We start from the raw sequence: 15,600 nt of genomic DNA on the forward strand, positions 1-15,600 counted from the left end.
CTTTGGTTACGTCAGGATGAAGACGTTCTGAGTCACCACGAGGAGAGGAACTGTCCTCAGCTGGTGGGGGTGGGGGCGGCGTTAGGGGGTGGTGGAATCAGTCACAAGTTATGAAGTGAAGAGGTGGGAGAAGTCATCCATAGCTTCAGTGGAAAGAACTTGTTCTCGGTCACAGTAGGAAGTCGTTCTGAGTCACCTTAGTTATCATGGGATAAGACATGATCCACCATGAGGAAAGATACAGGTTATCATGGAAGTACATGCAAAGTCCTGATAAAATAGACACCAAGGTGTTGAAATAACTCACTGTTGTAAGCTAGAGTGGTGTAAAGCTGATAATTGTGTTTTATTGGTTAGCAAAGTTTAGCTCAGTTCTTCCTTAGCCTTTTAGTGTTCAGATTATACTATCAAACATAATGCTTATTCTTTTACTTGTTTCAGTCATTTGACTGTGGCCATGCTGGAGCACCACCTTTAGTCGAGCAAATCGACCCCAGGACTTGTTCTTTGTAAGCCTAGTACTTATTCTACTGATATCTTTTGCTGAACTGCTGAGCTACAGGGACATAAACACACCAGCATCGGTTGTCAAGCGATGTTGGGGGGGACAAACACAAACACACACACATATCATCATCATCATCATCATTTAACGTCCGCTTTCCATGCTAGCATGGGTTGGACGGTTCAACTGGGGTCTGGGGAGCCCGAAAGCTGCACCAGTCCAGTCAGATCTGGCAGTGTTTCTACAGCTGGATGCCCTTCCTAACGCCAACCACTCCGAGAGTGTAGTGGGTGATTTTATGTGCCACCGACACAGGTGCCAGACGAGGCTGGCAAACGGCCACGCTCGGATGGTGTTTTTTATGTGCCACCGACACAGGTGCCAGACGAGGCTGGCAGATGGCCACGCTCGGATGGTGTTTTTATGTGCCACCGACACAGGTGCCAGATGAGGCTGGCAAACGGCCACGATCGGATGGTGCTTGTTACGTGCCCACAGCACGGAGGCCAGTCGATGCGGTACTGGCTACGGCCACGTTCGGATGGTTTTCTTGTGTGCCACGTGCCACCGGCACTGGTACCACAAAGATACAAATTCCATTGATGTTCATCTATTTTGATTTGTTTTGATTTTCACTTGCCTCAACAGGTCTTCACAAGTGTCACAAGAAGGAAGGTATGCACAGGTGGACTGACTACGTCCCAGGTAGGGGCCATGGGTTATGGCCTGACTAGTCTTGCCGGGTCTTCGGGTGGTGTTTTTATGTGCCACCGACACAGGTGCTAGATGAGCCTGGCAAACGGCCACGATCGGATGGTGTTTGTCATGTGCCCACCGCACTGACTACAGCACTGATGGATTTCTTGTGTGCCACAGGCACTGGTACCACAAGATACAAATTCCATTGATGTTCATCTATTTTGTCTATTTTGATTTGATTTGATTTTCACTTGCCTCAACCGGTCTTCACAAGTGTCACAAGAAGGAAGGTATGCACAGGTGGACTGACTAGTCTTGCCAGGTCTTCGGAAGGTGTTTTTATGTGCAACCGACACAGGTGCCAGATGAGGCTGGCGAACGGCCATGATCGGATGGTGTTTGTTACGTGCCCACAGCACGGAGGCCGGTCGATGCGGAACTGGCTACGGCCACGTTCGGATGGTTCTCTTGTGTGCCACCGGCACTGGTACCACAAAGTGTGTGCCACCGGCACTGGTACCACAAAGATACAGATTCCATTGATGTTCATCTATTTTGATTTGTTTTGATTTTGATTTTCACTTGCCTCAACAGGTCTTCACAAGTGTCACAAGGAAGGAAGGTATGCACAGGTGGACTGACTACATCCCAGGTAGGGGCCATGGGTTATGGCCTGACTAGTCTTGCCGGGTCTTCGGATGGTGTTTTTATGTGCCACCGGCACTGGTACCACAGGCGGTACTGACTACTTTTTATGTGCCACCGACACAGGTGCTAGATGAAGCTGGCGAACGGCCACGACCGGATGGTGTTTGTTATGTGCCCACAGCACGATGGCCAGTGATGCGGTACTGACTACGGCCACGTTCGGATGGATTCTTGTGTGCCACCGGCACTGGTACCACAAAGATACAAATTCCATTGATGTTCATCTATTTTGATTTGTTTTGATTTATATATATATATATATATATATATATATACATACACACACACACACATACATACATATATATATATACATACACACACACACACATACATATATATACATATATACATACACATAAATGTATATATATATATATATATATATATAATATATATATATATATATATATATATATATATATACACACATATATACATACATACATATATATACATACATACATATACATACATACACACACATATACATACATACACACACATATACATACATACACACACACACACAGACATACATACATACACACACACACACACACACATATATATATATTATATATATATATACATATTTATATACGTATATACAATGGGCTTCTTTCAGTTTCCGTTCACCAAATCCATTCACAAGGCTTTGGTCGGCTCAAGGCTATAGTAGAAGACATTTGCCCAAGATGCCATGCAGTGGGACTGAACCTGGAACCATGTGGTTTGTAAGCAAGCTACTTACCACTCCTGTGCCTATGTGTACTTTTCTGAAAATATGCTATTATTTTACCCCACTACCCACTTTTAACACTCATTTATTTCATTTACTTAGAAAAAATATGGATTAAATAGCTCCAGAAATGTGTGTTTATAGGCATGGTGTGAGCATGGTCCAAAGGCCTAAATTCAACATGGCAAAGGTCAAACTTCCAGTTAGAAGCTGACAGCAGGAAATCAGAGTAAAATAAACAAATAAATAAATGGGAAATGTTCATACTCAATACGAAGGAAAGGAGTAGATAGGAAGTTGATTCTGTGCACTGAATGAGAGTAATGAGTCCATCAAAGATGTTGTGGGAACTTTGGCAGATAGAGAGAGAGGAATAAGGGCTTCAGATATGATTTATGCACAGGACTTAATTAACAGTAGCAAAAGCCTGTGAAATGGTGTCTATGGGCTTTTCAGACAGTTCACAAAGTAATTTCTAAATAATCCATTTAGTGCAGGGGTTCTCAACCATTTTTTATCAATGGACCCCATTTGATTATTTTATTCTGGTGGATCCCTATAGCCATTTCATGTTTAAAAGATACTTTTCTACAGACTTCTTTCAAAACTCCTATTTTTTTTTTTTTTTCATACATAGGCATAGGAGTGGCTGTGTGGTAAGTAGCTTGCTTACCAACCACATGGTTCTGGGTTCAGTCCCCCCACTGCATGGCACCTTGGGCAAGTGTCTTCTACTATAGCCTCGGGCCGTCTAAAGCCTTGTGAGTGGATTTGGTAGGCGGAAACTGAAAGAAGCCCGTTGTATATATGTATACATATGTGTATGTGTTTGTGTTAATTGTGTTTGTCCCCCCAACATCGCTTGACAACTGATGCTGGTGTGTTTACTTCCCCATAACTTAGCGGTTTGACAAAAGAGACCGATAGAATAAGTACTAGGCTTACAAAGAATAAGTCTTGGGGGTCAATTTGCTTGACTAAAGGTGCTCCAGCATGGCCACAGTCACAGGACTAAAACAAGTAAAAGAGCATACATAAGCTTGTGTTGGTTGAACTATGTGAAATATTAGAGAAAGAAACTTAGCTGTTTCTTGCAATACATATGTCTAAAGCAAAAATATTTCAGGGGTCCTTAAAATATTATTGTGGATCCCCAATTTACTATTTCATTATGTAGAAAACCCCAAAAGTTTTATATAGATCCTGCAGGGCCATAGAGACCCCGGTTGAGAATCACTGATTTGATGTAAGAAGTGAATGCAGCAAAAAGCAATAGAAAAGCTTATGAAATTATCGGCTGTTGTCAATGAAAGGTTCATTCTGGTTTACAGAAAGGCATCCCTATGAAGAGTGTCAAAGACATGTGATGTAACAGCACAATATTCTCTTTTACTTGTTTCAGTCATTTGACTACAGCCATGCTGGAGCACCGCCTTTAGTCAAGCAAATCAACCCCAGGACTTATTCTTTGTAAGCCTAGTACTTATTCTATCGTTTTCTTTTGCCGAACTAAGTTACAGGGACATAAACACACCAGTATCGGTTGTCAAGCGACATTGGGGGGAACAAACACACACACACTCATATATACATACATAGGCTATAGTAGAAGACACCCAAGGTGCCACACAGTGGGACTGAACCTGGAGCCATGTTGTTGGTAAACAAGCTACTTACCACACAGTCACTCCTACGCCAATGTGGAAGATTTGCAACGATTAGAGTAAACCGAGGCACATATGTGTTGAATGCGTAATAGTAGCATGTGTGAGGGGCTGTATGCTCATGGGTTAAGAGTGCCACAGAATGTTACAGGATTCAGGTGTGTTAACTTTAGAGGTTTTGAGATATGATGTAAATGGATAAGAGATGGAGAGGTGGGAGGAGTGAACTATGAGTTGTCAGAAAAAGGTGCCCACAGGAGAAATGGTGAAGGATTGAAATGATTGGCAGATCTGCATAACCCACAACAGCTTGGGAAATAAGATGACAGTAATCATGTGTGTATCATCATCATCATCATCATCATCAACAACATTTAACGTCCGCTTTCCATGCTAGCATGGGTTGGACGATTTGACTGAGGACTGGCAAACCAGACTCCAATCTGATCTGGCAGAGTTTCTACAGCTGAATGCTCTTCCTAATGCCAACCACTCCCAAAGTGTAGTGGGTGCTTTTACGTGCCGCCTGACTGGCCCTCTTGTGGTACTGGCAACTGCCACCCACGCTCAAATAATTTTTTTTACATGCCACCTGCACAGGAGCCAGTCCAGCGGCACTGGCAACGACCTGACGGTCTGTGTCAGCAAGAATTGTATTTATCAAAAATGTAACAGAAAGACTAAAGTAACATTGATTTCAAATTTTGGCAAGGCCAGCAATTTAAGGGAGGGGGTTGGTTGATTACACTGACCCGAGTGCTCAACTGGTACTCATTTGATCAACCCTGAAAGGATGAAAGGCAAAAATCAACCTTGGTGGAATTTGAACCCAGAACATAGAGACGGATGAAATGCTGCTAAACATCTTGCCTGGCATGCTAACAATTCTGCCAGCATTTGAGATAGATAGAGAGAGGGAGTGGGAGAGAGAGGGAGGGAGAGAGTTATAGTTTCCTCTACTCCCTAAGAACTATAAAAACATTTACTGAGGTAAATGAATGCAAAATAGTAAAAACTATAGAAGATAAAATGTAGATGATTTATATACATAAAAATAAGTCTATAAAATATATATGAAAATAATTATTTTAATGTGGGCTGCAATCTAGATGTCGAAGCTATACTTTGACTTCCATAGATAAATAAAATGGTGAAAAGTATCTTGAGAAGCAAGTAAAAATGATATTAAATTAAAATGAGGCTTTGTGTAGGCTCTTCATTAAAAGACAAAATTATTTACTATTAAGGGTAGAGTATTCTATATATACTTAGACACTATACAGAAGGCAAAACAATAACTGAAATTCAAGGGAAAACAGGTCCCATCTGATTGCATGGTTGTTATCTTGAATTCAACAATTTAAGTAAATTTTAACCCTTCAGTTTTCAAACCAGCCATATCTAGCCCAAATATTTTATTTATGTTTTTTGATCAAGTTAGCCAGATCCAGCTTCTCACACCTACGCGACATTTTCTAAAAATGAACAATTGATTCATGATTAATTCAAAACAATGTGAATAAATAAGCATTACATTTGACAGAATAATCTGAATACTAAAGAGTGAAGAGAATATTTTATAAAGTTCCACATGCAAGTCTTTGTACATACGTTTCCGACATGGAAATTTATGAGCAAAGACTGATGAAATATGCGTTGTTTCTTGTACTTACGTTTGTGTGCCAGCACACCTCTTGTTTGTCAGCAAAACAGTATGACCCCGGTCAAAGTTCAATGTCTGTGAAAGATCTTGACGATCCTTAATTCTGTCGTGTTTCAAAACTTTAGTAGGCAACTCCTTATTTGGTGATTCCCGGGCATCCAGTCCACAGCATGGTTTGTAAAAGTTTTCCCCTGGAAAGAAGACAACATAAATGATAATGACATGACAGTAATATAAGAATCTTGAAATCAGGACCATATTTATAAACACACATTACACACACACACAGGTATGTATTCAAAATATTTGTTTAATTCATACGTGTTCAGAGGCTATAGAAAAACAGAAGTACAAATCAATTTATTTTCTGCTTGTGACATCTTGTGAGTAAATATATGCATTTGTGTATACAATTGCAAACATGAAGAGAGAAAGGCATTATATTTTGTATATAAAAGTATTGGAATATCTGAAATAGGTGACAAAATAAGTGTGTAAAAAGAGACACATAGACAAAATCATTGTCCTATATGTCATTCTAGGGATAAATAAAGAAATCATTATTATCATCAACACTGAGAATTGCTGGCCTTGTACCTAAACTAGAAACAGTTATTATTATTATCATTATCATCATCATCATTATTATTGAGTGAGGGAGCAGTGCATGCCATCAAAGTGACACTGGGGTAAAATATATGAACCCCAGTATACCTATCATGACTACCTATCTGATAAAGGTACACCAGGCACATGCATCACAACCCTATGTGCACAACAAGGTGATCTCATATCAAGATAAACAGCACATGACCTTGCAGGTGGGGCCCAGTTAGAATTTTCTTCAGGTTGAGTAGTCCATCCTGATCAAAAGGTCTCTGAATAAGGGTTGTTTAAAGATGTTGAATGAAACACCCATGTTTCCAGAAGTGAATTATTCAAACCCCAAAGAATTCCTCTCAACACATGGCTATGATGCTCCGCCACAAACTCTGCTCATGATCAGCAATGCACATATCATCAGCCACAAAGGGAGATGCCCAACTGGTTAAGGTTAAGCAACTGACAAGCAAATCTGGTATTGAACAGAATATTTGCTGCAGCCCATCATTTATACCAATACAAAACATGTACAAGCTAACACTTCCATTATTATTATTATTATTATTGAGTTCAAATTCCACCGGGGTCAACATTGCCTTTCATCCTTTCAGGGTTAATGAAATGAGTACCAGTGAAACACTGGGGTCAATGTGACTAACTAGTCCCCTCCCCCAAATTTCAGGCCTTGTGCCAATTGTAGAAAGGATTATTATTGTTGTTATTATTATTATTAGTCAAGGCAATATTTGCCTTTCATACCTCAGTGTTGAAGAAATAGAGTACCAGTTAAATACTGTGGTTGATATAATTAACTACCCCATCCCTCCAGATTTTGTATTTTTCTATCTTCATGTTAGAAATATGAAGACGTTCCAAGTGAGTGGTTTCAACTATCTCAAATAATCAATTTATATTACAAAAGGAAATACTTTTTTTTCTAGAAATATCTTGTACTTAAAAACTCTCATGCAAGCAATTTAGCTTAAGCAGAAAATTATAGAATGTAATGAGACACAGAAGCAGAGTTTGAACTGGTGAGTTCTATCTTATTCTTCCTTGAACATATTGAACACTTCACTACAAAAACTTTTCCCTTGTTTACTAGAAAACATTTGCCTCTTTAATAACTTTAAAACATTATTCATTATTCTTTTCAACTTATTGGCTTAACATATGAGGCTTACTACATATGAGACCTTTACATATGGGCTTATAATCCTGGTATCCACACACACACATACATACACTATTCTACTTTAATAACACAGTGACCATAGCTGACACTGATCAACAGTCACACAGTGCTAATGAACTTTCTATGTCATTGTCAAACAAGAAATATATCTTTCGACAACCCATAACAAGGATAAGGAGAAACTTTATGGTTATATCTCACTGATAACATGCTGCCAAATAAACTGAAATGAAATCTCATTTAACAACTTGTTTTTGATAGTCCAGATTCCAAAGAATTAATCACATAGATCAAATTCTTTGTTAATTGGTACTTTTAAATGGTAAGCATCAATGTTATTAAGTAGTAAGGCCTTCTAATAGGTCACTTAATACGTAAGTTAATTAGTCCTTTGACTGGTGGAGAGCAAAGTGCTAGGATTCCATTGAAACTAAGCAGAAAATATCAGATAAGTTCTATTGAAGAAAGAGTGCAATGATCTGTGTGTGTCTAGAGCACACATATGCACACTTGAATGTACAAACAAGAGAGAAAGCACTCAGTATATGTATTACTAAAGTTAATTTATTCATTTGAAACTAAAGATTTACTTTGTCACTACTTGAGATTCTCACTATGGTTGATCCTTCTGATGACAGTGTAGATGAGTGTGTTTGTTTGAAAAACAAAAACAATTGAAATAAAACAGAGGGAAAAAAAAACAAAAAAACTAAAACACGTGTCACCAAACAAACCCAGTTGTCTTCAACAGAAGTAAACTGAATACATTTGATAAAGCAAAAAAAGCAAGTGTGGTGGTTGTGACGTTGTTGTTTGGGTTCAAGTCAACCTTGATCCAGCAGAACTATGATCAAAGGTATTCCAGCCATGACTTCCCATAAAAATGATGATGATGCAGGATGGTTAGCAAGAGTTACATAATCTAAAGTCTTTATTTTTAGACAGTAAGATTGTGATTTAGAAATGCCTACAACATGACACAGCTAGTGATGATGTGACTCAACAGCATTGAAGAAATATATTTTACAAGCACATATGTATGGATATATATATGTGTGTCCATATGTGCATATATGCAGATGTATATGCATATATGCATGTGCCTGTCTATATATTTTTTGTGTTAAAAAGGAAAAAAAATCTGCAGAATGGTAACATTTATTTTAACCATATAGTTAGTTCTAAGATGACATAATGCAACAATTATAACGGTGACTCATAGCTATTTGTGAGAAGAACCATCAGACAGAGGCAGTGCGACTATTGAGGAGGAGAGGGTGATGACATGAATGCAACAAGTTTCAATAGAGAAAATATATAAAATTAAAATTCAGAACAAAATAAGACAAAAAAAGAAAGAAAAAAAGAAAGAAAAAAGGTTCTTGATACAAATTCTTTTGAAAAATAAAAGAAATAAAAATATATATATATACAAAAAAAGAATGAAACGAAATACTGGAAACACAGCATATTTGAAAATATTCAGATTGGATCTAAAGCTTGTGTTCATCTGTTTAAACAAGTAAATTTAATGAATACAAATATAAATCCGGTAGCACAATATGAAATAGTATCCCTCTCTTCACACTTAATAGATTTCACTGCTGCAAAACTAATCTCTGCCCTTTTGAATTTGATGACATACCTATTTCTTTACTATCCACAAGGGGCTACAGAGAGGACAAACAAGGATAGACAAATGGATTAAGTTGATTATATCGACCCCAGGGCGTAAATGGTACTTATTTAATCGACCCCGAAAGGATGAAAGGCAAAATTGATCTCGTCAGAATTTGAACTCAGAACATAGCGGCAGACGAAATACCTATTTCTTTACTACCCACAAGGGGCTAAACACAGAGAAGACAGACAAACGGATTAAATCGATTATATCGACCCCAGTGCGTAACTGGTACTTATTTAATCGACCCCGAAAGGATGAAAGGCAAAGTTGACCTCAGCGGAATTTGAACTCAGAATGTAACGGCAGATGAAATACTGCTAAGCATTTCGCCTGGTGTGCTAACGTTTCTGCCAGCTCGCCGCCTAATGACATACCAATGACATCTACTTTATGTATTGTTGAGTTTTATGCACCGGACTTTGTTACACAGCAAAAACTGATTACAATCCCATTTCAATAACTAAACTGGCAGGTGCAGATATGGCTGTGTGGTGAGGAGTCTGTTTCTGGACCACATGATTCTGAGTTCAGTTGCACTGCATGGCACCTTAGGCAAGTGTCTTCTGCTATAGCTCTGGACCAACCGATGCCTTGTGAGTGGAATGGTAGATGAAAATTGTGAGGAAGACCAGCATGTGTGTGCATCTATGTTTGTCTTCTCACCCCTTGACAAAACTGGTTTTAGCTTGTTTATGTCAGAGGAACTTAGCAGTCTAGTAAAAGAGGCTGATAAAGAAAGAACCAGATTTAAAATATGTATACTGGGGTTGATTTGTCTGACAAAATGGTGTTCCAGCACAGACACAGTCTAATGACTGAAACAAGTAAAATAATAAAAGAGTAATTAATCATCTTATATTACTTATGAAACCTCTTGCAACCATACATCATTTACTAATAAAATAAACTTTTGTTTGAAAAGGGCGCATAAATAAATAAATAAATAAATAAATAAATAATAATATATATATATATATATACACACACACACTTCTGTGTGTGTATATGTTAGTATCTGTGTTCATCCCCCACCACCACTTGAATCTGGTGTTGGTATGTTTATGTCCCCATAACTTGGCAGCTCAGCAAAAATGACTAATAATTAAGTACCAGGCTTTAAAATAATAATAAAAAATACAGAGCGGGGGTTGATTCATTTGATCAAAAATTCCTCTGAGTGGTACGCCAGCAAGGCTGCAGTCTAATGACTGAAACAAGTAAATGCTAAAAGATACGCTACATCTAGATAAAAGATAGGAAGGACATGACAGGAACATTTTGCTCAGTTAGGTCTGACCTGGGACTAAAAACAACTGTGAGAATTACAATTTAACATTAACCCTTACTTAACCCTGCTATTGGCTTTATCTCTAAATCTATGAGTGCTTATAAAGGACATGGAAATTGCTCCTCCTTCTCAGACTAATTAAAGAAAAAGGCAAAGTAACAAAAATTGCTTATTTTGTAAAAATTTTAAATGTCATGTTATTCTTGAAGGAATATTGACTGTTGCTGGCAGCACTACACACACACACACACAATGTGCACACACACACGCATTATGTGTGGTGCAGATACACAACTATGCTTAAGCATGCAAAGAAAGTATCTATATGGTTGCTGAACATGCTAGAGATAACAACCAAATTTCATGTTCAAACCAAAATTTACTGTTTAAAAAAAAGGAAACAAGCATGGCTGTGTGGTGAAGAAGCTTGTTTGCAACTACACGATTTCAGGTTCAGTTCCACTGCAGAGCACCTAGGGCAAGTGTCTTATACAATAACCCCTGGACAATCAATGCCTTGAGAGTGAATTTAGTAGACATAAACATACATGTGTGCGTGTATGTGTTTCGGTTTGTCCACACTACCACTTGATAACTGGTGTTGGTCTGTTTACATCCTCATAACTAAATGTTTTAGCTTAAGAGATTGTAAAAATATAAAAATACCAAACTTAAAATGCATAAGTACTGGGGGCATTTTGCTTGGTTAAAACCCTTTAATCTGGTGCCCCAACATGGCTGCAGTTCAATGAATGAAACAATGATAGATAACAGATGAGATTAGATAATGTAGTTCCAGATAACCATTTCTCATCCTCATGGGTGGTCATGGTTGGAATGCCATTAATCATAGCTCTGCTGGATCAAGGCTGACCTCGAACTAAACCTCAACACCTCAACCATCACACATTCTTTTACTTTATCAAATAAATTTAGTTTATTTCTCTTGAAGGCAACCAAGCTTCTTAAATGACTTGTCTCCACAGATTTTGCTTCAGTTTCTTCTTCAGTTTTATTACCTCCGCCTTAGTGAAAGCAGAGGTATTGTTTTCGGTCATGTTTGTTTGTTTGTTTGTCTGTCTGTGGACAAGATATCTCAAGAACTGCTGGATGAATTCAGATGAAACTTTCAGGAATGTCTGGCCTTGTGACTGGCATGAACTGATTAGATTTTGGGATTGATCCGGTACCGTACAAGGATTCTGGATTATTTTTCTGTTTTTTTTTTTTTTTTACTTAATTTTTGAGACCGGTCAGGTTCATTTTTAGTATTCTTGTTTGTGAGACCAGCCGAGTTTATTTCAGATATTCTCATTTTAAAAATCATCAGCTAATCGTTGAGAGGACATTGGTGTTGCCTTGGCAGAGGTTTGCGCTCTCTGAGTGCTCTGGTTTTAATTGTTTTTGTTTTACAAACACACTGTCCGGTGGCGTGGCACGTAAAAAACACCATTCGAGCATGATCATTACCTGCATCGCCTCACTGGCACTTGTGCTGGTGGCACGTGAAAAAACATTCAAGCGAGGTTGTTGCCAGTGCCACTGGGCTGGCTTCAGTGCAGGTGGCACATAAAAAGCACCATTTGAGCGTGGCCGTTGCCAGTGCCACTGGCCCTCGTGCCAGTGGCACATAAAAGCACTCACTACACTCTTGGAGTGGTTGGCGTTAGGAAGGGCATCCAGCTGTAGAAACTCTGCTAGATCTGATTGGAGCCTGGTGCAGCCATCTGGTTTGCCAGACCTCAGTCAAATCATCCAACCCATGCTAGCATGGAAAGCGGATGTTAAACGATGATGATGATTGTCCATCTCTCTCTCTCTCTCTGATATTTTATTAAAATGTCTTATTCTTATAAGGAAGGTTGTCTGATGTTATGAAGAGTATCCAGCAACAAATAAATAAATAAATAAATAAATAAACCATGCCAAAGCAGATACTGCAGTCCAGTGTAGCTTTGTGGATCACCAGATCCTCTCAAACTATCCAACTCATGCTTGTATGGAAAAAGAATGTTAAATGAGGAAAATGAATTCTTAAATTCTATTCTATTATATACTAGCACTATGACCTGGCAATACTAGGTCATAGTACTAGTGCATGCATATACAGCTGTGTGCGTGCGCACATGCACGTGAGTACTGTCCAAATCTCCGACCAATCACATACAGCTAGCTGGCACTGAATTGGCGTATTAAGTTTCGGGCACTTTGATTGGGTTTTGGATAAAAAATTCACAAAAAAGTCACTTCTATTGATCTTTTAATGGCTTTGTGGGGTGACTGGGGAAATGTAAAGATGTGCACGACCACCCTTGGACGGTTTTGAATGACCATAGAAAGTGCAAGCCCTCTAACTGAAAAATTGTGGATTTGTATAAAGGACACACACACACAGACAGACATTTTGCCGTTTATATATATAGAGATTTTTATGCTATTTGAAGTAACTATATTCCATGATGTTAATTCTATTTTACTTTAAAAAATCTAATAGTACACACCCACTTAACTCATTTTTTACACTCACAGATCAACTGCAATATTTTTCATATTTCAATTTAGCACTTGAATAACCAGACTGTATTCTTTTTTTTTATGTGCCTAACAGATCAGACAGTGCTAACATAGCTTGAACATTAAGGCCACACTGACTTATCTCGCATGAGTGATTAAAACCACACTGACATGATTAGCACAAAGATAAAACAACAATGGCATATTAAGCACGACCAGTTAGATTGCTGGTCCTCAAACATTACAAGTTCCTGTTCACCATCATTATTTTAACATCTACTTTTCCATACCTGCATGGGTCGGATGAAGCTTATCGAGGCAGATGTTTCTCATTATATCAAACCTCACCTGTTTCCAAGCACGGTGATATTTTCCCATGGCCAGACTTGCTTATACAGAATATTGGAAATGAACGACACTGCTTGTATGTCAGTGACACTCATTTACAAATATCACACAGTCAAGATAAAGACACATACACATTAGGCTTCCTTAACTTTCTATCAACTGAATTTACTCACAAAGCTTTGGACAGCCCAAAGTTACAGAAGAAAATACTTGCCCAAGGTGCCACATAGTGAGACTGAACCTGTAACCATGAGTTGAGAAGCAAAATTCTTAATCACACAGCCACACCTGTTTAAAAACAAAACTTTTCAGCTCTACTCCTATCTCTTTAATAATGGTTTTCAGGTACATGGTTAGCAATTTTGAGGTGAGTAGGTATTTGTTAATACCATTGGTCACAGTTTGTGACACTTCAACTTCTTTTAATAACGAGATGACTAAACAGATTTTGTTTCCATATAATTTTTTCTTCACTATAGTGTTGGACAAACTTAAAAAAACAAAAAAGTTAAAACCATCTTTTAATTCTATTAAATATGGCACTTTATCTGTTGCTTTTCAATTCTCACAGCCCCTTCCTCATGAAAAAAACCCCCTGATTTAGATCACCCTGACATGGCTAGCACTAATGAATGACAGATCTAGCATGACCAATTAATCCATGTTAGCATAACCAGTGTGTCTGATTAGACCATGCTAACATAGTAGTGATTAGGCCATTGTTGGTTAATCAGACCATACTAATATGGCTATCATAGTAACAAATAATTGATAGTGACTTGTTTACTGCCTACTTATTTCTTCTTCTGAGCATATTTACTATTCATCATTTGTCCCTCTTATTGCTTTACTTTGTCATCTTGGCACTTATGTGCATAAACAAATGAATACGTAAGTTACATGACTTACTGAAATTGAATTTTTGACTTGTAATACAAGTCTGATGCCATTGTGAACTTCAGGTTCTTGCCTGAAGATCACAATGGAGTGAAACTTGAATAGCAAAACAAAAGTTCTGGTTCAATATATATATATTATATAAAATCTGTTCCGTCTGTCTGTGTGTGTGTCTTCTAGGATCTCGGGCATCCTCCATCCGATTGCGCTCAAATTTGATATGTAGATACCAATGGTATCAGAGTGAGTATAAGTCTTGAAAAAATTACAAAAATCGATTCCAGGTGAGAATGCAATCGATAAAGCCGTGGGAACATGCATTTGTATGCGCAACTACATCAGCTGTTGTGATCAATACTACGCATACACGCGAAAATGTCTATCTTTATTTCTTCTTTTGCTGGTGTCTCAAATTTAAGTTAAATCAGTGTTTCTCAAAAGGGAGGCCAATGGGACGGTCGGACAAGTTGTTTTGACAACTCAGCACCATCCATTAGGCAGGGGGGTTTGGGGGGTGCGCGTATATATATATATATACACACACAAAATATTTCTCACTACACAACAACTCCATTGAAGTGTGTTGTTGTTTAACCTCAGTCCTGCTGTGATCAAATATATCTATGACCAAAGGCCTTCCAGCTACATCTATCTAATCTTTTTAGGGGGCATGAAGGACTAGATTATCAAATTTTATTTTTCAGAACTGGACTTAATCTGTTATTCAGTTTAATACCACTACTTAGTCCATTGGTATTTTTAGTAGAATCTTCTGTGTTGTATGCATTTAAACCATTTAAACCTTGCATCTGCTCTGAGGATAAACTCACCCCAACCTTCTTCCTCTGATTAAACCTTAAAAAGATAAAGAGTAAAAAAAAAAGTAAAAAAAAAAAACAAAGAAGAAAAATGAAAAAAACTGGTAAAATTTGAAGGAGACCTGGCAGCTATTATAAGTCCCCCTCAAATGTAGTTTGAGCATTTCTAGTGATTCTGCTACTGCTGCATTCTGGGAAAACGAGTGCATATCATCCCACCCTCCAAAAGCCTTACTTCTGCATATGTATATATGGTACAGTAAAAATTGTAC

The 15,600-nt window shown here is 38.1% G+C and overlaps 1 protein-coding gene across 2 annotated transcripts in view; it reads right to left on the bottom strand.

Annotated features, from left to right (window-relative positions):
- LOC115209256 (putative uncharacterized protein DDB_G0277255) overlaps window positions 1–15,600 on the bottom strand; it is a 261,041-nt gene that overhangs the window by 74,490 nt on the left and 170,951 nt on the right. For both annotated transcript variants that reach the window (XM_036501036.1, XM_029777550.2), the window contains exon 2: window positions 5,992–6,172. In XM_036501036.1, the coding sequence (XP_036356929.1) occupies window positions 5,992–6,172 (181 nt within the window). The remainder of the gene's footprint in view (window positions 1–5,991; window positions 6,173–15,600) is intronic.

This window comes from Octopus sinensis, linkage group LG3, assembly GCF_006345805.1.
Source record: "Octopus sinensis linkage group LG3, ASM634580v1, whole genome shotgun sequence".
NCBI lineage: Eukaryota > Metazoa > Mollusca > Cephalopoda > Octopoda > Octopodidae > Octopus > Octopus sinensis.